The sequence below is a fragment of the Anarrhichthys ocellatus genome, unplaced genomic scaffold (genome assembly GCF_004355925.1).
Source record: "Anarrhichthys ocellatus isolate YVR2014 unplaced genomic scaffold, GSC_Weel_1.0 scaffold2, whole genome shotgun sequence".
In the NCBI taxonomy this organism is placed as follows: domain Eukaryota; kingdom Metazoa; phylum Chordata; class Actinopteri; order Perciformes; family Anarhichadidae; genus Anarrhichthys; species Anarrhichthys ocellatus.
In genome coordinates, this window is record NW_022280032.1 from 5,878,993 (window position 1) to 5,902,704 (window position 23,712).

The window sequence follows — 23,712 nt, forward strand, 5'->3', positions numbered from 1 at the left end:
AGATATTTCTGCATATTATGACCTCAAAGTACTTTCTTGATGGCATCAGTGCTTATATGCCGCACGTACCCTATAATAGTGATGGCTGATGCCTTTTCCACCCAAATGCCACATCTGGTTCCTGTCACACGGCTCAGAATACAGAGTAGAAGCAAAGGTCTGGCTTCATGAAACGAGTTCATAATGTAAATAGCCCGCACGGCATCTCTGTCATCGGCGGGGAAGGTTGAAAAATTGCTGCGAAAACATTAATTAAATACTGACAGCTAAAAATGAAATTGGAGAAAAGAAAGATGAAAGGCAAAATTGCCTCATCCGACTGCTTAACAAACCCTGACGTAGGGTTGGGGATATCAAAGACAGACCAGAGGCCTGCGCAGGCCATCGTCTAACTGAGCAGATCATTGATGCAGCAACAGATAGAACAACTTCAAGGGCTGCTGCCAGAGCAAGAGTGATTACACTTGATTATTGCAAGCACGGCATCTTGTACATTATCCTTGATCGCTGCTGGAAAATCAGTCAATACTGTACTTAATATTTCTGTTAAGACATACAGCTTACATCATTTTGGGAGTCAACATTCTTTGACGTGCACTGCATTTGTGATAAGATTTCAAAATAACCATCCCCTTGAATGTCCAGAAATCAATGATACTGCACACTGAAAATAACGGTTTTAAGTCTGCAGGGTTTCTGTCAAGAAATTGGGTTAAAATCTGCACGTTGCTGGCTTCTCTTCTCCTGCCTGGGATTCTTCGCAGACAGCCTCTCCTTCAGCAGGAGAGGGTTGTGTTTACCAGCAGGCTGCGTTTCACTCGCATGTTTCAAACCATCTAATGAGATTTGGCTTTGATTTCCTTCGCCTTAGGGGAGGAGGAGGAGGACTTGGTGAAAATAAAAACAATGATGGCGTGGTGTCATTTTTAAACAGTTGTTCTGATGAATAATTTAAAACCTACCAACAACTGATTCTATGGCTCGCTAAGCTCAGCAATAACCCTGGAGCAAAAGAAAATATCCTGTTAGGTTTGGTTGCATTTTTAGCAGATTTGCAACTACATGATTTGAGAGGGGTTTGAATTTAAACTTCTTAAAACCAGAGCGGTCAAAGCTATTGCAGACAGTTAAATCAGCTGTGGTCTTTTAAACAGGTCAGTTTAATAGGCTGGGAGGAGAGAGAGAGAAAAGACTACTCGTCTATAAAGAGAACTGTTCTCTGGGAGGTCAAATGTAAGAGATGAGGGACAAAATCCACTTTACTTTGAAACATTGTCTCATTCTGGCTTCTGCTGAACTTTGGAACAAGCTGCATTTTTGCACAGAACAAAGACTGTTGTTTTTTGGTTTTCTATCATAGCCAGTATGGACAGAATAACCATATACATGCATTGCTGAAGAATGCATGAAGTGCTGTCATTCCTGCCTGATGATGATGAACTACAGATATTTAATCAACGGAAATCTGGACACCATATTCTACAAGCAAGTGTGTTAGCCTGTACAGCCATGCAAAACACAGTTGATGTGTGTGAACCCCATGTGGTAAGGAAAAAAGCTGCAGGTTTGTCCATAACTGTGTCGATGAGTTTCTGAATCCCGCGCAAAATTTGCTCGAATACTCTTCTGCTGCATTCAGGCTTATGGGAGAGACAATGCGGTATATGTCAACGGAGTGACTGAGTTCCGTAAATGCTGGTTGCTTTTGTTGGTTATTTTGCCTACTAACAGTTACTAGTCACACTAGCAGTTAGAGATTGACTTCGTATTCAATTCCAAAACGAGCCAAACGTTGCAATCCTGCATGTAGATGTTTTTGTCGATGACAGTCGCTAACAGGGGGAAGCTCATATCTACAGTTTTCCCCGTGTTACCTGAATGGAGCAAAATGTCTTCCTGTGATCGACTAACACCCCCGACCAATCAGCGTGGCTTCTACAACAGCCAATCACTGGAGTCTGAACACTCCATTGTCCAATCAGATTCAAGAGGGCAGATTCTAAATGTTTCGTATCCTCGCGGTAGATGATGGAAGATGACTGAAGCATCTAGCTAGCATCTAGCTAGCGACAACAACAGTACATCATATTAACTGACACTAATGTGCCGGAACAAGCAACCACTGAATAATAAAGACATTTGGGAGCTGTGAAGGGGACCCACCCACTAGGTTTCGCATGCTTGCCACACAAGCTAAGCAGGACAGCTAACGTTAGCTAGTTGGGGACTTGCTAATAACAAACGCTAGCATGCACTGGAAGGAGTCACTTGGGGTGGATGCGAGATTGAAGCTGTCACTCTGAATCAACGAAAAACAGACCATCGCGAGAGGGTAAATAATCTCAAGAAGCATTGTTTTGGAACTGGGCTGACTATTTCAATAATATGCAGTTTGATAAAACGTTACAGTATTATACGCTAGCTAAATGTTGGCTTAGCTAGCTAGTTACCAATAGCTGGTGTAATTCATCTAACTTAAAGCTAACGTTACCGTCTAGTTCACTAGTTTGTTTTGGTTGGACTGTAAGCATGTCTAGTTCCTAAAATCTCGATACATGTTTACTATAATCTCTTGTCTGTTCTGTGCAACAGAAATCCATTTTCGCTGAGGTAACGGTGCCACCATGTACTCGAGCCCCAACAACCACATGAAATCCAGCTGCAACAGCAGCAGCATCACTGAGCTACTGGGGGCCCTGTGTGACTGCAGCCTGTCAGGGGTGTCCTGGAAGCGTCGTGCCCTGGGGGGAGTCTCAAGAGAAGGTTTCCGCAGAGCCCTCAAGAAGTGTGCCTACGGCTCGCTGCTGTCTAAGCTGTTTCAAGATGACACCAAAGGGCCTCCCTCAGGAGCGAGTGCCACAGCTAACACACCGCCCAAAAACAAAGTCCTGATGATATGCTTTGACTTGCGGGTGGCGGGGTGCCGAGAGGAGGCAGAGAGGTTGGAGGAGCAGCTGGGGATGCTGCTGGAGGGAGCATCCTCTGGCCTGAAGGAGATAGACGCAGTCCTCGAGCTGTTGGTGCATCTAGCCGGTTCGGCACCTCCACCCCCAACCTCTTTTAGCAGGGACTACATGAGACGAGAGAGGCCCGTGCTGCGGAGGCCTCAACCCTGGAGCTACCAGAGCGAGGAGCTGCAGAGGCTGGAGGCCCGGGCGTGGGGTCTAGTGTGCGGGGAGGAATGGGGGACTTTGGAGAGTTTGTGTGGAACTCAGAGGTTGATGGGTGCCCCTCCAGGCACAGGGCTGCTGGCTCTGAGAACTAAATTAGAAGCGGAAGAAAGATTTGAGAGGGAGACCAGGATGACGCTGTTCGGAGCACTGCAGCACACTCGCACCTCAGACATCGACATAAGACTGGGCCTGCCTCCTGTTCCCAGTAATATTGATGTAACTGGGCTGGCTATAAGGGTATGAAACAATGTCTTTTTTAAATATCTAAGCTAATGCACTTTGATAGTTGTTAGGTTCAAATTTGCACAGTTTCTTTGAATAAGGATTAAACCCCAGTGTTATGCAGTGGCATCCTCAGGATTAATTGTTGTCTGTGCAGGTCCCCTCATCTTTGGATCAGTCTGACGATGAGGGCTTCCAGTCCGCTTCCAACATGACCCCAGACTCTCAGTCAGAGACCAGCCCCATTCCAGATGTTGATATATGGGAGGCGCTCCGCACGTTTGAGCCTGGAAGACGCCGCTGCTGGGAGTCTGTTGGCTGGTAAGTGACTCGTCAGTTGTGCTTATTGAAAGTTTGATCATAAAAACATCAAACTACTTTTAGGGACAAACTTGTACATAGATCTATTCAATCAACCAACAGTTACAATTAATCATTTTTTTGATTGACTAGTAGATGTGATATCCAATGTCACAAAAGAGGCAGTTTGGCAGAGTCAACGTTGTATTAGAGATCTCCACTTATAGTTACTTATGTGTTCAGTTTTGCTCTCCCTCTCTGGAACGCAACACCTAATTTTACATTTTTGTTCCTACTAGCCCACCGGGGAAAAGAGAGTCACTCTATCTGACAGAGGGAGGCAGGGAGGCCTTTGACCAGCTTTATCGTCTGTGGGAGGGGGAGATGAGGGTGGTCAGCACGGCTACACCCTCTCCTCTCCTCCCGCTGCCCCTGGACTCTCAGGCACAGCTGGTATTTGACCTCCTCAACGTCTTGATTGGAGTGGCGTCCACGACCTTCCCTCTCAACCAGGTGCGTTTCATTATATTCATTTATTGGCCTCCTAAATGCAATAAAATGCAGTTGATCTGTTGTTTTTGGGAGTCTGTCAGACTGAAGCGATAAAAGTGAACGAGGTGATAAAAGCACCGTGACAACAATTACGAAAAAGAAACACAAGAGAGAAGAGAAACTGAGAGCAGAATCAATGGACAATCTGTGCGATACAAACCCAGTTGGTTTATAAAAGCATATTACCGCAAAACTACAAAAAGAAATAATGTGGCAGTGTCAAGCACAGTTAGTCGCCTGACAAGATACATTACAAAACGAGGACATAAATGAAAATAGTCCTCATGCTAAAACCAAAACCACAGGAGAGCTCTTCTGTTGATTTATTGTTTCCCATTACGTTTTGATATCTCCAGAAGATTTTAGTTATTTAAATCCTTACTCTCTCTTTTTACCCCCTTACCCCCTTGTGTTCTCGCTCCCTAGCAGACTTTATCAATAACAAGCAGGCTGGTAGAAGAGGTAACACAATATCATAAACACCTGTACAATCTAACGAAATCTAATACCGTAGTCCTGCGTTATGCAACTTCTGCAAGGCTTCTAATATAAGAAGTTTTGTTGAGACTGTCAGAGGAGTTTATTAAACTCAAGGGTAATCCTAGAAGCATTGTGGTAGTGTTGTGCTAGATTGCAAAACATTGTCTGTTATTTCTGTCCCCCCAGAAGGGTCCTGTCTGGGACCTTTTGTATCCAGTTCTCATAAAGCAACCATGAAGAGGACAACATAATAAACTCCTGATTATGTATTGCGGTCTAATATAATAACACCACAAAGCATGCCTTCAGAAATGACCATGGAGGTGACTCTCAAGAACAATTCGATATTATCAGCTTTTCAAAGACGGTCTTCGTTGTAGCGCTGGTTTATTAGAGGTTGTTCATTGTATTTTGTCTGCCATTTGTAAATATGTGATCTCCTCTGCAGAGTGTTCAGTTTGACGTGGGACCCGGCGTGTGCGTGTCAGGAGCCTCTCCGGAGAGCGTGTCTCGTCTCTTGGGGGAGCTGGCCCAGCACGGCACCCACTACTTGAGGCTCAGTCGCTTTGCTCTGCAGAGTGCCGACAAAAGAGGCCTCGTCTTTCAGGTAAGTTGCATAATCAGCATTAATATCGCACATTTTACCCCGGCCTTCTCTACACTGCACGGGACTTTTGTTGTTGCCATTGTTGTGGCAATTTGAGACAAGTACACAAACAATCTAAAAACACAAATATGATCGTGTAAGAAAAAGAGCTTTAGTACATGAAGGCCAAAAATATCCAACATCACAAAGGCACATTAAGTCAAAATGTGCAAAAGTGCTTTGTCTATCATCTGTACTGAATGTATCGTGACAATTTCAGTGGTTTAACGCCGTCATAGATAACATTGTGTTTCTCTCTAAGGCTTTTACAGGTGGTCTGCGGAAGTATCTGCATTACTACAGGGCTTGTGTTCTCAGCACTCCTCCCACCCTCAGCCTGTTGACCATTGGCTTCCTCTTCCGCAAAGTGGGCCGCCAACTAAGGTGAGGCCAAAGCCCCTTTTTTTTGCCTTTATGTGTCGAGTATTAATTTCACTGTTTTGAACATCAACCTCACTCAGTCGGCAGTACAGTCGTGTCCTCGAGGACCTTGATGTCAATAATATCCCATCAAAAAAACAACAACCAGCTCTGCTTTCTTTTAATCTAAGGTACCTGTCAGAGCTGTGCTGTGTTGATGGGCCTTTAGGTGCAGGCCAGGCTACCTTCCCTGTGGTGAGTGTGTGCTTTTTTCTTCTTACTGCAAAATGTCATCCATCACGGCTGTGTTTAGCCTATCAGATGGGATGTCGGCTCAGTGTCATGTGGCTCTCCTCAGGGTGTTAAAATGCTGTCCTACCTGTACAACGAAGCACAGAATAACTGCAGCAACGAGAACTATCCGGTCCTGCTATCGCTGCTGAAGAGCAGCTGTGAACCGTATACACGGTCAGTCGCTACGCTCCTCATGCAGACGTGTGTCTTCAAAGCACAATGATACAACCCAAAATAAGTGACTTTACCTCATTGCTATGCAGACTTTGCTCTTTTTATATTTTGACTGTCAGGACTGGGTGTGACTGTTTTTCCCCCGTACTCTCCTTAGGTTTGTGTCTGACTGGGTGTATAGCGGCGTGTTTCGGGACGTTTATGGAGAATTCATGATCCAGGTCAATGAGGACTATCTCTGCTTCAGAGGTGAGACGACACGAACACATGCTGTCCTCAGTCAGCAGGTTCTGAAGATGGAAAGCCTGCCCGACAGATTGTCTAGCAGAAAAAACAATTGATTTCATTACAGCATTTATTGCCTAGTTATATTTGTCCTTGTGTCTATAAAGGATGTCATGAAGTTATTGGATGATAATCGGTGAGAAACAAAATCAGCTACCCCTGCGTTGGAGACCAGAGTCATCTCAGTAAGCCACAGGGACAGAAAGAAGACAAACATGTTCCCTCATGCTTTTCAGTTAGTACACCATGCTGGCTGAAACATTTTCTCAAACAAATTATTATTATAATTTGTTTACATTTCTTCTCTTGTAATTGCCTTTGACAAATCTGGACTAGCTGATTTATTTTTTAATCCAATTATTGACGCGGCTCTTTAAAGAGGAGGAGAGGATTCTTGCCCTGCAGATACATACAGACCCGCAGAGGGGGGGGGAGAAAAAACTACATTTGAAAGCTACAGCTGTTGCAAAATGTTATGAGCCTTTTTTCACTATTTACAGAAATTTAAAGACCGATTAATCAGCAAATGAATCGACAATGGTTCGCTTCAGCCCTGTATGAGGGAATTATTTGTAAGCAAATTATAATCTTAATGGGAACCTGTTCCCCAAATGAGTCCACTCTGTAATTGCTTCATTCTGACAGCACTCCATAAATATAGTTTTCTATGAATCATCATAGCCTGTCCAAATATTGTATGTTAGCAACACCCCATTGAAGGTCAGGCTATCACCTCGGCTTTGTCCGGCTCAGAGGTTCATTTGCTCGTCGGCTACACCTCATCAGCTTCTGCAGTGAACCTCTGCACTTCTTGCTCCCGCTCTTTTTTTTTTTTTATTTTTTATTTTTTAAATTTTTTTTATTTATTTTTTTTTGTTTTGTTTTGTTGGAGGACACACAAATGTCATTGTTCTCCTCGGAAGTCCGTCAGCCTGGGGAAGCAATCAGCGGCTAAGCTTTCTTGGCGAGCCGCAGGCTTTCTGTAAAGAGTTCTCGAAGCTCGCGTTCGTGTTCTCTTATGCTTTTTGTTTAGGATCACTGAGCTAAGCGCTAACAATTTCCAAGTGTTAATTCAAGCGACCAGAGTTTTGCCATGCCCCATAAGTCATACTAATGAGGAAAAGTTTTAGGCCTAGTGCAGGCTGAATAACACTACACCACTGTTACGTCTTTTTTGTTTTTGTGTTGTTGTCGGAGGCATAATGGAGCAGTAAACTTGGTCTGAATAGTAGAGCAGCATGTAACCGGGCGTCTTTGCTTCTGGCCAGACAAACACTTCTGGGTCCAAGGCTACACTCTGATCTCAAAGGATGTGGAGGAGTGTGTGCCCATCTTCCTGAGACACATCGGCAATGACGTGTACGTCTGTGGGAAGACCATCAACCTCCTCAAGATCTGCTGCCCGCAGGTTTGTTTTGCACAGTTAACACATTCATGTATGCAGACGGGGGATTTTAAGCAGCTGAACGTTCTGTAAAGATATTAGTGCGTATAAACTAATTAAGACTTAATTTATTCAGTACAAAGAGAATCTTTGACGGGTGTTTGCTGTGAATACATGAGGCATATAAAACGATAAACCTTCAGATAACCCTGCCATATTTGATCATTTTTTTTTCTTGCTTTTCTCAGTCATTCGATGTATTGAGTTGGCTAAGAGATAAGCTCTGCCGTCCACACGCACCCCACAATTATCTAGTTGCTAGAACATGCTTCAACAACATCTGGAAGTCAATACTGCCCAAAGGGATTGGACAAATAATCAATGCTGCAACATATGGGGCCACGGGCTCCTGCAAAACGTTATCGAACCACGTGCGTCAGTATTGTGATGGATTGAATTGTTGTACTGACGCAGAGATGCTTTTATCATTTAGTGCAGACATTTGAACTCTGAACTGTTCCGCTCTCCGTTACTGCAGACTTTTGCCACTTTGACAACACTTTGAAACAACTAATATTGCCATTTTAGATTTATGCTTTCCTCTTTCGTGACAGCGGTGCTATCGTGATGTATCTTAGGGTGAAACGATTAGTTGATTAAAACTAAAAGTTGATCTGCAGAAACATTATTGCCAACTTTTTTGAAATGCTAACCATTCACTAGTCCCTCAAAATATTCCTAAAATATGAGGATTTGAGTTTTATATCAATTTAAACAGAATATGTTTGAGGTTTGGACTGCTGGTCAGACAACGCAGGACATCTGAAGATGTCACTTTGGACTTCACACAAGTTCTGAGCATTTTTTCAGTCTGTCCTGATATTTTATACACCATTGAAAAATTGTCAGATGAATCAATAATTAAATAAATCACTGGTTGCAGCCCTAAATGGATCAGATATTAGGGCTGCAACTAACAATTATTTTAATATATATTTAATATGACGATTTGTTTTTCTTGCTTAATTGTTTGGTCTTGAAATCCAAGCTGCTGTCTCCAATTGCTTTTTGTTTTCTCACATTTTAGAAGCAGGAACAATACATTTTTGACACTATTGCTTTAGATTTGCTGCAATTATCAATCACATTGTTGCGGATCTATTTTCTGTCAATGGCCTAATCAACTATTTGTTTCAAATCTAGATGATATTCCTGCAATATCTTGCATATATCGGAATTGTCTGTATGGTAAAACCATTGTTATTGTGCACTAAATACAGTCGGTGTGTCACTATGAGTTAGCATGTGACTCCCAGCACTGCTCTCTGCAAAGCGCCTGCTGAAAAGCCTAAGCGTGCACGTGTCCTTGTATATGAATGGACCCTTCCACTTGGCATGGTGTCAGGAAGCTTAACATGCCCGACAAATGGAAAGCGTCAGTGAAGCGTTGACGTATTTATGTAATCTAATTGTATTTAATCTCCTCACTTCTCTGTGACTCACCTGCTAATTCACGAGCACATTCAGTTTTTTTACGACTCGACCTACCTGACCTAAACCGCAGGGCTCATGCTCCGGACTAATTGGCATTCTGTAACTACAGTGTTTCTCTGTGTGCTAATTTTAGTCCGCTATTCCTGGACATACTGCCGGATAAAATACAAAAGTGAAAGGAGCTTTATTAATAAAATAAAAAAATATTTACTGATTCCAGCTGCTTTTGTCTTCCATGACGGTAAAGACACTTTGCGTTCCTTCCTGAGGTTTAATAGACCAATCAGTTAATCAACAGTAATGATAGTTGAGACCTTTTGGGGGTCCAAGGTGGGCAAAACACACGATGTCACCAAAACAAGACTTAAAACAATGAGCTTCTGATTGGCTTTCTGTTTCCTGCGTGTCCACAGCACTACATCTGCTGGTCGGAGCTGCCAGTGCCTCGCATTGCCGTCACCTTCTCCCTCCGGGAGGTGGAGGAGATCGAGAGGGACTGCGCTGTGTATCGCGGACGCATGGAGAGGATTGCCAAGCACAGCGCCATCAGCAGGGAGGAGCAAGTACTGATACGCATGCATATTGTTCCCACGCAGTATCATCTCACCTGCGAGGCGTTTTAAACCGATTTCTTCTGATGCTTTTGAAGCTTTTGTTAATATTGCTTCTAAATCAGTTATCTCTGTCAAGAGCTTTGGTCAAATTAGCTTGAAGAACGATGCAAGTAGACATGGCAGTCAACATGGTGTATTACTTTAATAAAGACACTATTATGTCACTGCTAGCTGACTAGAATGTATTTTATAAAAATCAATTGAAGCCTAAGAGAAGCCAAACATGTAGCAAGACAAGTCATTACACAGGTATTGTCCTTAAGCCTTTTCTTCTATATATATATATATATATACTTCCTTAACATAACATGATCCATGATGGTGACACTGCCCCTCAAGTACTGAGACTTTCAGCAGCGAGTCATTATAATGATGCAGCTGAAGTGTGGGGCTTGCTCGCTGCTTAATTTGGTGTAACAGACTGGTGTGTATGACCTATATCGTGTGCTGCTGGCAGTGCTGACTGGCAGAGGTGTGGTGGTGGTGGTGGTGGTGGTGGGGGGGGGAGCCACAGGGCAGCCAGATAGATCTTTGTTAATGATGATTTCTTGTCTGTCTATTGTAAGGCCCAGCGAGTGGAGCAGGCACGCCAGGAGCTGATCAATCAGTTCAGAGAGTCAGCGGCCAAATCCCTGGAGAGCATTCGCGGTTAGTGTTACACACACACACACACTGAGTATCACTTTATATACTGCTTGATGTATATGCACAACCCTGTATAACCCACACTTGCTTCTTCACTCTTGACTACGAGAGTGTCCTTCAGCTACAGTCATTCCTCTCAGGAGAGCAGCAGAGATGCACAGGGCTAATGCTTTCCAATGGCTCACAGCACTGTAGGCTGTGAAATCTCATCATCGCTCGCACAGCTTAGCAAACTCCTCACATCATTTATTACTCCAAAAAGATGTGTGGCAAAGTTTGGGAGGGGGGGAGGGGAGGTGAAAAGTCTGGCCTGATGCTCTGTGCATGTCTCAGCAGAGGTGTTTGTGTGAGGCAGATGGTGATGGCGCTTTGTGATAGTGTGTGTGTGTGAGAGAGAGAGAGAGAGAGAGAGATGTTATGTACTTTTCTATGTGGGGGGGGTAAGCAGCCCACTGTTATTTCTCTCCACTCCTGCAGGGCGCCAGGTGTCACTTCGTCTGGCTGACGAGGCCAAGAAGAGGGAGCGTTTTGAAGAAATGAAACAGCACCTGGAGCAGGAACAAGAGGTGTGTGTGAGACTAAAATATTTTTGGGGCCACTTTGAAGCAGGGGAGACACGTTGTGAGCACAGAATCTCGTTAGCATTTACACTTCTAGCAGACACGGAGCATTTGGGTTGTTTTGTCTCTACCATCTCCTGTGGGAACTGTTTGGCTCTTTAGCTGCTAAGTGTTCCACTATGTCCACCAGTTAGTCACTGATACTGTGTTTGTCTATCATTTGGTGCTGAGCAGGTGTTGTACAGTTCTTTTTTTGGGAGTGAATTGTTCGCTGAAAACAGCTGCCTGCTGTTGCCATAGTGGTGCTATTAGAGTGAACCAAATCAGTAAAGTTGCGGTCTGTCCAGCTCAATATTGAGCTAAAACTCGCCGTAAAAACGGGCGCAGCATATATACTTATTGTTTTTATAATTATATTGATTATAGCCACTTTAAAATCAACACATCTGTCAGGGTGAGAATAAAAACAGAAATTCTGATTCATACTATCCACCCATTGCTTTTGAAGCCGATTTTAGAAACAGAAAGCAATGATACGTGTGTGTTTGTGTGCTCCAGTGTCGCAGCGTAGCCCAGAAGCGGCAGGAGGAGGATGACTTTGGCTTTGCCAGAGAGCTGAGGGATCGAGAAAAAAGACTACAAGCCCTGGAGCAGCAACTGGAGCAGAGAGCCAGGTCTGACTGCTTTTACAGCCGCTACCTGAGATGCAAATGTTTTATTGATGATTGATTAATCCCCGTTAAGAATTTATTTGGTCTGGAATATATGAACCGACCATGTGCAAACACGATGGGACTTCAACTCCATCTGCGTGGGATATTACAGCAGCTGGGCTTGTGCCGAATAACCGTGCAGCACGATGCCGCAGCAGGAGCAAATATGCTCAGAGCCTGTAATGCGAGCGTGGCACAAATAGATTTCCATAAGATGGCTAAAAGTTGATAGTTGGCTCAATGAGGAGATTACCTGCTTGTTAACCGAACCCCATTCACCGTGGCTTTGTTCACTATTCCTGCCTCGCAGTAGAAATTGTTGCAAAGTTTCCAGGTTTAATAACCTTATTATTTGGGATGTGCTGTGAACATAGTCTTTGTTTCATTGAGGAACTTACATTTCATATTGTACTGGCCTTTACTGATTAGTCAACTATAGATCATTGAAGTGGCTGACAATTGGTGAAGGAAATGGCTCATAATTGAATTGAGAGCCAACACAGAGCCTGAAAGCACACATCAAGCTTATTGCAGACCAATACGCTTGTCAGCACATGCACATGAAAGCTTATCTTCCTCGAGTACAAAGAACACTGATTGCGGGATGAACTCCAATTTAAATATAAATGATTCAGTGTTCAAATAAGACGTTATTTATTGTATGATGGAATATCAGACTTCTTGGAAAAATCAGCCAATCTATGTTTAGGAGGAGCAGCGTGCATCTCACTTGAGTACTAATTTGAAGCTAGCTAAAGCAAAGCTCCCTGGGGACCAAATGACCTGTGGTTAAAAAGGGACAGTCCCATAAATACGACATGGCATATTTGATCCTCAACAATCATGTGTCACAACATTAGAGCGCGACATCCTTTTAGACTCTGAGATATTTAGATTGACTACGAAAATAATCGTCATTTGTAGCTTTATGTGACATTAACCCTTTACTCGAAAAGTATTTACTGCAAGTTGCTCTAGATGAAACCCTCAACCTGAATATTTCCCTGTAACGCGTGTGTTACTGCACCCACATTGAAGGAAGGAGCTGATAGATCAGTACAGCCGTCTGTCAGAGGAGGCAGCTCGCAGAGAGAGACGGGCCCTGTGGCAGGTGCAGCGTATGAGACTCGACGAAGCCAGGGCTCAGTTCTTCATGCATGACAGGGAGCAGACTCAGGTGTGTATTGAATTAACATAGGAAAACAAGATATTTATCATGATTATTTAAGGAAAGGGAGGTAAGTTCAAGCAAAGCTCTCGTGACTCCTTTCCAGTCAATGCTGAAGAAATATCCATTAGGCCAGGAGAGACCTCCCATGGAAGTGTCGCCACCTGTTCCCTCAGCTCAACAGACTGCACCACAACCGACACTGGTATGACAACACACCTGTTTCTCAACTTAAATCCCCAATTATTTCCACTCAGTTATGCTCCTTGGAAGTGTGTGGTCATTAGCATCTTCTCCTAACAGGAACCTCCCAGTCAGGATCAGACTGAACAGCAGCCAGCGGAGACCCAAGAATGTGATGCTGTATCACCACCACCTGACCCATCTTCGCCCACCTTAACAGTTGACCCTGTTCTCATCTGTGAGGACATCAAGGATTGTCTCCCCAAGTCACCGAATCCTGCCAGTCAGCAGGTAGACGTCGCACTACAGGAGATCGGCTCTGACCTACCTGAAGTGTGTCCTACAGCACAACTAGTAGACTACGACTTCAGTGCCCCCTTTAGTCCACTTGAGGGTATCACCGGCCAAGCCTTGGTCCAGCCACGGCCTTGCTGGGGACCTGCAGTTCAGCCTGACTTGTTCCACAACCATCCCTCTTTTTCCCACATCCCCATTGGAGAGAACATGTCTCAATCCCAGGATGGTCTCTCCAAAGCCAACCCCTTCGGCCAAGCCTCCAAATCCAGTTTCCCTCTGGGCCAATTCACCCCAGAGGAGACCCGGGATACATTCAACGCAAGCATTTATGGACATCCCTCTCAAGCCACAGTGCAGCTGGAGGATGGGAGTGGCTCAAAGGCAAAAAACAAGCAGACGGAGGTTGCATCTATGCTAGAACCGATAATTGGGAATTTAGAAAGTATAGTAGAGGGAAATGAAGACGAGAGTAAATCTGTTGAGGCTACTAAAGATGCTGATGTTTTTGCACCAGAACGAAGTGGCAAGGATAATGGTCATGACCACAGCTCAGATGTTCAAGATGAAGCTGGTGATGATATTTCTTTGTCAAACATTCATGTCTCCAGTGATCCCCTAACAGCTGGAGAGCTGGTTTCAGATGCCGTTGCCCGTCAGCCTTCATCCAGCCTCCATGGACATTCCTCTGATGCTCACATAAATGTCCGACAGCTCGTATCAGAGGGAACCGCTCCCCTTCCATCCCCTAACGTCCACGGCCACGCATCGGATTCACACATCAAGATTGGAGAACATATGTCGGAAGTCGATGCGCCTCTACCTTCCGTCAGTGTTCACGGCCACTCTTCTGATGCTCACATTAAAGTCGGGCAAAATGTCGCAGAGTTCGTCGCTCCTCGTCTTTCTCAAAATGTCCACGGCCATGCCTCAGACGCCCACATCAAAGTCGGTGAGCACGTTTCAGAAGTAGTAGCCTTTCTGCACTCCGCTAATGTTCATGGTCACAGTTCAGACGCCCACATTAAAGTCGGAGAAAACATCTCAGATGCTGTTGCCCCTCTGCCCACAGCCAATGTTCACGGTCACAGTTCAGACGCCCACATTAAGGTTGGAGAAAACATCTCGGATGCTGTTGCAACACTTCCTTCTCCCAGCGTCCACGGTCACTCCTCTGATGCTAATATTAAAGTGGGCGGGTTTGTGTCTAACATACCTGAAGAAAGACCTCGTTACAGTAAACACGGGCACTCCTCAGACTCCGGGTTGGTTCCTGGATGTGTAGTTTCAGGAGATGAACACAAACTGTCTCCTCTACCCGGCAGTGCCCACGGTCATTCTTCGGACTCAAATTTAGGCACCGGATGTCTTGTGACCAAAACGGAACCACTTTCATCACCGCTACCCGGCAGCGTCTACGGTCACTCCTCTGATTCGGCGTTAGGGGGGGGTTGTGTGGTGTTTGGGACAGACACACAACCTGCTGCACTACCTGGCAGCACTTATGGTCACTCATCAGATTCTTCACTTGCGGTTGGCTGCGTGGTCAAGGCAGAAGACAATGAAGATGTTAAAGGTAATGAATAATATTTGAGTGATGCACATTCTGAAGCAGCTATCTACAGCTTACTATCTTTGATGCAAATGTAAACCAAATCAATAAACTCACTGTTTTATTTTTATTTTACTTTATTTTTATTGCATCAACTCAAGACAATACAGAACACTACTTTAGAGGTTGCTGCTTTGACCTGGGGACTGTGATTTATATCTTTGCGATTTATCCTTAACAGATAGCTTAGATTAATGTTTCCTATGTTGCAAAGAATAGAACGTGCAGTAGGTTTTGGGCAGTCCCAAAATATATGAGTCAGAGCTCTATAGAAAGTCACAAAGTCAGATTTATATGCACCTAACACTCATCAATGAAAACTGTGATCTATTGTTTTACGTCTTTCTTCAGGCTCTAAGTCGGGCAGCCCTGGTGAGCAGCGGGTGGAGCTCATGGGGTCCTGGGCAGCCGGCTGCGGTTTGTCTCCTGGAGCAAAGTCTGAGCAGGAATACCTCCTGGCTTTGTGTGCTCAGTACGAGGTGGAACAGTACGAGGACTGCTACAACCTAATGGGTCAGTTAAGAACATATAACTGGACAAAGATGAATGGTTCCTTTGGCACATAGTACTTATAGACAATGTGAAGTTTATGACCATCATTTTTCTACATACTAAGGGGAATTTGGGCAGTAAGGCCATGATTCTCAACACAATGTAACGACAAATAATAACCAAAACAGATCGTCTAAATAGAAAACAGGGGGATCCAAAACAGAGCCTTGAGGACCTCCACATTGTGTCTCTGTAGAGGAGGAACTGGAGTTATGTTGAATGTTGAATACAGATCCTCTACTGCTCTGAACCCCGTACATAAAACCTTTAATAATGCCATCTCAATAGCAGAGGCCTAAATATTAATTAAATCCTTATTTCAACAATTCGCGTGGGCTAATTTTACAGCACAACCCAAGTAAAGTATGTTCTGTATTCCGATCATAAATGAAATGAACAAAAGTAAATTATTTGGCCCATAAATTGAGTAAAATTAATGTTTTTCTACAGTACAATAACTCTGCTAAGACTGTTGCCTTTTCTTGTGGACTTGGTGAGATGAGACTAAACGCCTAAAACAAAGCTTAACCCATTCATTTAGTAACAGAAAGCGTTGTAGCCTGCGCTACAGATCCAGTCAGACGATGAAATGTTCTGCCCTGATCTTGTGATACTAGCCTGCAGCCTACATCGAACACTACGAGCATATCTTCAAGGTGGCTTGTACAGTATGTGCAGCCTGTTAAAAGCCCTTGATGTTTCTGAAATCACATCTTGTGAAATAGAAGCAAAACATTACGTGAAATTGTGGAGAAATGATACACCATAGAGCGGTGGAGCTTACTTCGTCAATTATAACGAGCCCTTTTTTCATGTGTCCAGAGGCTGTTTAATATTTACTCCCTCAGCCGGCACAGAGGCTGTATATATAAAGCAGTGATATTTCATTAGGGTATTAAGTCTGCTTCATGTTTGGGTGAGATGCATCATGGCTCGTCTTCTTCACTCCGTGTGTCGCGCTGCTATTTTTCATGCCGGCTTCCAGGGTCTCCGTGAAATCCGTCAGCCGAAGACATCTTCCACACTGCCGATCAAAGTCAGGAGCCGTGATCACTTAGGGAGCGTTACTGAAACTATAGAAGGTGGACAAAATAACACATTTAATGACCTTTTTAGAGTTTTAGGACTGCTTATGACTGACGATTCTTTTCATTATCAATTCATCGTTTTAGAAAATAGTAAAAAGCCCAAATACACATGTTTTGATCCTACTAAACTTTTGCATCCTCGTACTAGAATGTCGTTTCTTATTACTTCCACTGTCACCGTACATGCTGTTGTTTTTCACACAGCGCTCTGCTGTAGCGAGAGCGATATTTATTCAGCGAACATGTCCGTCATCTTCCCTCTCGCACAGCTTCGTCCCCCGAGTGTCAGCTGCTGAAGCAGGTGACTGGGGGCCCCTGGGGACTCCCTGTGGACCCCACGCTCCGCAGGGCCACGGATACCACTGCCGTCCAACTCAGCGAGATGGTTTCCCTGCCAGTTCTGATAAAACAGGCCGTCACCACCCCGCTCATCACACAGTGAGTGTCTGACAGGAGGAAAGTGTACATTACAACGTATTGTTTATGAGTTTGAGTGTCTGAGGGAGACGTGATTATTCTACCTGGAAGCTGGAATACTCTGTTTAAGTGAAATGCAGGTGTGAGGCTCTCGCTGATCTCCTCATTTTTCTGCCACTTCAGGCCACTTAAACTGTAGTGGAGTGCACATTCTGCACCGGAGGAAGAATTTAAATTCCTATTACTTTCCCCGTTTTGAAATTCCATCAGAGATCCAGACGAGCCTGTCAGTCTTCAATGCGGTGTTTCTGCACACTATGCAGTTTAGCCTTTGTGTGTAAAGAAATGGCTTTCTCATCCCTTTCTGCACACAGAGGGGGTGCAGTGTGTTAAGCAGTGGAATTCACAGCTCTAAACTTTTAGGAACACATTTTTATCCCGTGCTCAGACGACACGGTGGAGTCTGTCAGAGATTTTCAACTCTATTTTTGAATCTTCTTTGCTGACTTTTCAGTTAAAGAAGAGTCTCCGCTAAATCCCACTGTTGTGAATTGCTTCGGAATAATTTAAAGCAACGGGATGGTGGAAGTCATCTAAAAAGTGAAACACCGGTATATTCCCTGAGCTCATCCTCACAACCTGTATCAAATATGCAAGTCAGCATCATTTTCAGTCCTGATTTTGTTTTGTGTCAAAGCTGCTCTGTTCTCTTCTTGGTCATTCTCTCCTCCACCTTCCATCCCCAGTGTCTCTTTGGTGAACAAGGCAGTGGTGGACTACTTCTTTGTGGAGTTGGGGGTGGAGAGACACTTTGAGGCGCTACGCCACTTCCTGCTGATGGAGGACGGCGAGTTCGCACAGTCCCTCAGCGACCTGCTCTTTGAAAAGGTGAAGCTCTTTTAACAGTGTTGCTCTCTTTGCAGAAAGTGTTTATTTATTTGTTGCACTCTAGGAAAGGACGAGAGAGAGATCATCTTGGAACAAGGCCAAATGTTCTCGTCTCTTCTTCAATCTAACACATTTGTTTTTTTAGTTGAGCAGCACTGCATGTATTTAGTGATATCAGCAGGTAACCTTGTAAACTAAATGAATGTATACATAAAGTACCAGGCTGAATAATACCCAGTTAGCCGTTATCTAACAGTGTATGCGCTGCAGGTAGAGGCCAGTTCTCTAGAGGAAGTTACTCGACTCTCTAAAAACTAGAGCCTGTGTGCTCTTATTCATATTTTTATATTGATATTAAGAAGGTACATTCATCAGGTGGCCAGAGATGCTGCTCAAAATGAATGATGATGTTGCTGCTCCTCTGCTGGATGTGTACGCTGGCTCGGTTTGCGAAGACGTTCAGCATATCAGCATGTCAATATTTAGTTTACAGCCTTGCTCCTTGTGAATACAAAATTGACATTTTGTCACGTTTTTAGTGAACTTGTTAAGCAAACATTTACGTATTTACACGTTCAGCAGTTGCAGAGTGACATATTCATTTATTTAGAGTTGTGTCTCTAATATTCAAGTCCAAATATTTATTCTACCAGCTCCTGAGGGAAATACCTGTTGGTTTTTAGAGCTTTTTTCACTGAAATAGCTCTCTATTGCGGCTGAAAACCACGTCCTGAGAGCGGTGAGAGTGACTCAAAATAGTAAAGTTGTGGGCTTGTAGCGCGAAACAATGAGCTGAAACTCTGTAAACATGAGGGCCTAGATTCCGAGCCTACTTCCGATGGGCCCAAATCTTCCTGTCGTGAAATAACGAGCACATCCTTTGCTAACACCTTGGTGCTGCTGTTCTGCAGACACATTCATGTACATCTGTCCCCTGAGGCCCGTGAGACAGAAGGTTTTTGTTCCGCCAAACGCTACACCAGCTGATCTCGCTGATTAGCACACCTTCAACCGGAAAGCGAGCTAATCATAGTAATCAGCGACACGCAGTGTTTGCTTGGGATAAAAACCTGCCAGCTCGTGGGCCTTGAAAAGATCGGCGAGTAATCTGTGTTTGACCTTTTGTGTATTTATTTAACAAAATGTCTCCTCCTCCCTCCCCCCCCAGCTGGGCATTGGCCAGACCCCCGGCGAGCTGCTGACCCCCCTGGTCCTGAACTCCATCCTCAGTAAGGCCCTGCAGTACAGCCTACACGGGGACACTCCGTTAGCCGGTAACTTCACCTTCGCCCTGCGCTTCCTCCCAGAGACCTTCCACCCGCACGCCCCCGACTCCCTCAACTGTCTGGAGCTGCGCTACAAGGTCAGGCCGCGTGTTTTTTTAATGGGCCGTGTGTTAACGGAGTGCCTACGCTCGCATGGGCGCGTTTGTTTCTCTACGTGAGTGGCAGCTGGAATGTGACAACCCGTCATGTTTTGACAAACGGCCCTGGGTGTGGAAAATGAGCTTATCACACACTTTAAATGGTTGGAGCTTGTAGATTGATTGGAGTCGAGTGTTTCGGATGACGCGTACAGTGACTAATCCTGCACATGTTGTCCTCTGCTCTTCTTCTGTGCATTCTTCACCCTCCTGACTGTGCTGCGGAATCTTCATCTTTTAAATGTTTTAATCTCCTCCTCCTTTCCGTATCTTTATCTCTTATGTCTTTTTGCTCCACTATTTCTCTTCTCATATATCTTTTCCTCACCCCCCCCCACCCCGCTCTGTCTTCCCTTCACAACCCTCTCACCTCCTTTCTCAACATCCTTGCTCTCACACCTTTCTCCTCGCCTCATTCGTCACTCTCCCTTTTACCTCTTTTTCCTAACTCCATGTTTCTTTTTCCTTTCTTTTCTTTCACACTCTCACACCTTCACACACTGCCCCCCCGTCTCGTCCCCTTCGTGTCATCTCCCAGGTGGACTGGCCGCTGAACATCATCATCACGGACAGCTGCATGAACAAGTACAACCGTCTGTTCTCGTTCCTGCTGCAGCTCAAACACATGGTGTGGAGCCTTCGGGAAGTCTGGTTCCACCTCAAGAGAACAGGTGAGAAGGTGGGAGCCGTGGATTCAGGCTCTGAGATTATTCCTGTTTATGAAATATGCAATAAGGTGAAGACTGCCATTCATTTATGTTTTATTCATACAAAGCACTTCTCACAGCAGTGGGACTGTTGTAAAATAGTGTGCTTCAGTGGGCAGTATTGATCAGTGGAAGCCTGGGCACGGACTACTTAGATGGATATCCTGAAGGGAAAACAAAGTATTAAAGTATTAGAGCGATGACCAGAACAACAATATTACTGATCACCAGGGGAAAGTGTGGACGATCACTTAATACAAACTCAGAATGCATTTTTTGACATGACTGCAAAATGTATGATAATACAATGAGCCAAGAATCTGCCTGTGCTTTAACTATCAATTATTTTCATTAAGAATGAATGAATGTGCACAAAGTGAGCTCAAATATCTGACCGGCAGGAATACAGAGTTATGGATTTTGCTGTGATATGACACAGAAAAGCTGCAGATCTTCACATTTTAATGTCTGTAACCAGCAACGGTTTCTTTTTTTAGTCCCTGCGGCACTGATCATGACGCGTTACCGCCTTTGTTTCCCTCAGCGCTGGTGAAGGGAGCGGGTCGCTCGGTGCAGTTTCATCAGCTGCAGCTGTACCGACATGAGATGCAGCATTTTGTCAAGGTGATGCAGGGATACATCGCCAACCAGATCCTGCAAGTGTCCTGGAGCGAGTTCACAGCCAAGCTGGCCTCCGCCAGCGACCTGGACGCCATCCACCGCATGCACGCAGACTACCTCAACAGAGCCATCTTCAGGTGAGGGCCGGGACTGCACTTGTGTCAGTGTTTATTACAGTATAATGCCTGCTGTTATCTCTGTGCACACACTCGGTGATATATGATATTTCTCTTTAATATATTGCATTGGAGAGGACATTTTGGAAGAAGACCAAATGTCCTTGTCTCCCCTTGAATGCAATGCATTTAAAACTTTCCAACGGCTTTCGGTGTTCGGTGTTATCAGCGTTTAGCCTCTGCACCCCGCGTGAGAGCAGACACAGATAACCTTGTACAATCAAAGATTGCATGCATAATCTATATGAAGTAGGTTCACGCTGAATGCACCAAAAAACACATCACCTGGGTACACAGAAAGTGCATGCTTTACAGAAAGTCACTCCACACACATTCCTTTTAGTGAAGTTTAGTATAAAAATTTCTATTTTTCTCCTTTTTATAGTTTTTGCTGACGTGGCTGCCTGAATTAGAATACATAAAATTGGAATTTTATGATATGTTTACATGTAATAACCCTAATTGTCAAACTGTTTTGTGCTGAATGGGGGTATTTTGCAGTAACAACTAAAGTTAAGGTTTATAACAATGTGTTGAATGAATGTTGTAACATGCTAAAGAGCCAGATTCTCCAAACTGAACATTTGATGTGTTCTCATCTCAGATATCGGTCAAACCAACATCCAACAGTGGTGATGTAACCTTGTTAAGCCGTCTGGGTATTTCTGGGCTCATTCAGGCACAGGTCCAGATGAGTTTGGTTCATCTCTGGTATGGATAATAGAGTCAGAGTTTAGTTTCTGGTGAGTACCAGAGCTGAAAAAAAGCTTTAGATCAATGGATAAATAAAGATAAACTTGTAGCCCTCCTGGGTGCACCTCTCTGGGACCCTTCAAATACAGAAGGAGTCAAAAGTATGTGTTGTTAAAGGTGTTAAACGTATGATAAGGACAGCAGAAGTCTGATTTAAACCAGGATTTCCGGCTGCAACTTGACAAAACACAGAAACACTCGGGAGAGTGAAAGGATTTCTTCAGGCTCTGAGTTGAAGTGGATCTCTCTGCAGCCATAATTTCATTTAAAATTAATTCAACCTCCTCGTACCGAGTTGATTATAATTCCAGCTGGATGTGAGGCTAACCTTTGAACCCAGTGAATGATTTAATCTCATTAGGAGAGGTTGTTAGTATCACACTTTTCTGTGTCAGTCTCAAAAGTCATTTCAAAGTTCCTTGTCATGTTTGCTAAACTTTGCACTCTCCTGCCTCCCCAGGGGTTTGCTGACGGAGAAGGCGGCTCCGGTCATGAACATCATCCACAGCATCTTCAGCCTCATCCTCAAGTTTCGGGCCCAGCTGATCGCACAGCCCTGGGGCAGCCAGCAGGGGGAGGCAGTGCACCCCAGCTTCATCGCCATGCAGCAGTCGTACAACACCTTCAAGTATTACTCGCACTTCCTTTTCAAAGGTAAAGACTAAATACTTTTATCTTTTTTTTAAATCAAGGGATTTGATTCAGCTGTGGCTTAGGTTTAAAATTATGAAGCCATCAATCAGTGGATGGCAATATATTATATAAGAGCTTTGAACATGTTTTAGTTAAATCAGTAGTTTTTATTTGAGTCAGTTATCTAAATTAAATTGAGGTCTTGCTTAGTTAACTGTAGTTACAGATATAGAACTTTTCTTTCTTCTCAGTGGTGACCAAGCTGGTGAACAGAGGCTACCAGCCTCATCTAGAGGATTTCCTTCTTCGCATCAACTTCAACAACTACTACAAAGACTCCTGAGGTACTTAACATGATACATGTTAGATACCGAGCCAATGCAGCATTGTGTACCACGAGTGTTTACATTTTTAAAGTCCCCGATATGTGTTTACAAGACAGATAATAAATTCAGTTCATCTGGCCAAATACACATCTTCAATCCCACCTGTTCCTTACATTAGGGCATGCATTCAACATTTAAACCAGTTTAGGTAATCAATGTGCAGGATTTGACCTCCATGTCTGTGTGCTTGATTAATGGCTTCACTTCTAAACCTGTAATTGATGATGCTAATGCCCACTGTACAGTCTCACACCCAGGTGTGCCTGCAGCTATGTAGATTTTAAGTACATATACATGAAGTGGCAATTATATGTAAATAAAACAGCTTTGTGAAATAAATGCTCTATTCTCTAGTGTTGATGTTCTTTGTTCTAATGTGGAGAAAACAGTTTGTTGGCAGGGTTTCAGAAAACAAGGACACATTATGTGTAAAGCCTTATGGGTAGTGGACTCTGTCAACTTCAGCCATTTACAAAAAGACAAAGGGAGCGGGGAGAAAGTGCAGTCCCTGCTTTAGTAATTACATTTATTTTCTACACCATGAGTACGCTGATTTTTCCTGACTGCATTAACTTGCAAAGCAAAAATACATCAAATCTTTGCAGCACAGCTGTAATACGTGTAACGAGCTGCAGCAGGCCGCAATAAGAGGATTTGGTTTCTTGGAACGGTAAAGTTGGACAAAGGAATGTCAGACTTCTCTGGACTGATGCACTGAGCTCGTTTGTTTGCATCGCTGTAGTTTTATTAATAGTGTGAAGCATTTCAACCAGCACTCAAGGAAGGAGGGTACATCGGATGGACAACAGTTTCTTTATAGCATCAGAAGACCCGCAGATGTGCATTTACATCAGGCAAAAGGAGGAGAGATGGTTAACCGTTATGGCTTAAAGCGAACGGTCGACTTTTAGGGAA

At 44.1% G+C, this 23,712-nt stretch overlaps 1 protein-coding gene across 1 annotated transcript; it reads left to right on the top strand.

Moving 5' to 3' along the window:
* The first annotated feature begins 2,000 nt into the window (after positions 1 to 2,000).
* On the top strand, positions 2,001 to 23,008 carry tubgcp6 (tubulin gamma complex component 6). Its single transcript, XM_031858633.1, has 25 exons — positions 2,001 to 2,332; positions 2,593 to 3,410; positions 3,553 to 3,716; positions 3,995 to 4,208; positions 5,176 to 5,334; positions 5,636 to 5,757; positions 5,925 to 5,988; positions 6,092 to 6,201; positions 6,359 to 6,450; positions 7,755 to 7,894; positions 9,778 to 9,927; positions 10,545 to 10,626; positions 11,101 to 11,189; positions 11,742 to 11,857; positions 12,935 to 13,073; positions 13,171 to 13,269; positions 13,368 to 15,117; positions 15,505 to 15,666; positions 17,063 to 17,231; positions 17,957 to 18,098; positions 19,267 to 19,461; positions 20,060 to 20,192; positions 20,773 to 20,986; positions 22,239 to 22,432; positions 22,663 to 23,008. Exons 2-25 carry the CDS (start codon positions 2,625 to 2,627, stop codon positions 22,752 to 22,754), a joined length of 5,577 nt encoding a protein of 1,858 aa, XP_031714493.1. The 5' UTR covers positions 2,001 to 2,332; positions 2,593 to 2,624; the 3' UTR covers positions 22,755 to 23,008.
* The last annotated feature ends 704 nt before the right edge of the window (positions 23,009 to 23,712 follow it).

Coding starts and splice junctions, on each gene's coding strand:
- tubgcp6 (XM_031858633.1), top strand. CDS start 2,625: ATGTACTCGAGCCCCAACAACCACATGAAATCCAGCTGCAACAGCAGC. Junction 3,411..3,552: donor TAACTGGGCTGGCTATAAGG/GTATGAAACAAT, acceptor TTGTCTGTGCAG/GTCCCCTCATCTTTGGATCA. Junction 5,758..5,924: donor AAAGTGGGCCGCCAACTAAG/GTGAGGCCAAAG, acceptor TTTTAATCTAAG/GTACCTGTCAGAGCTGTGCT.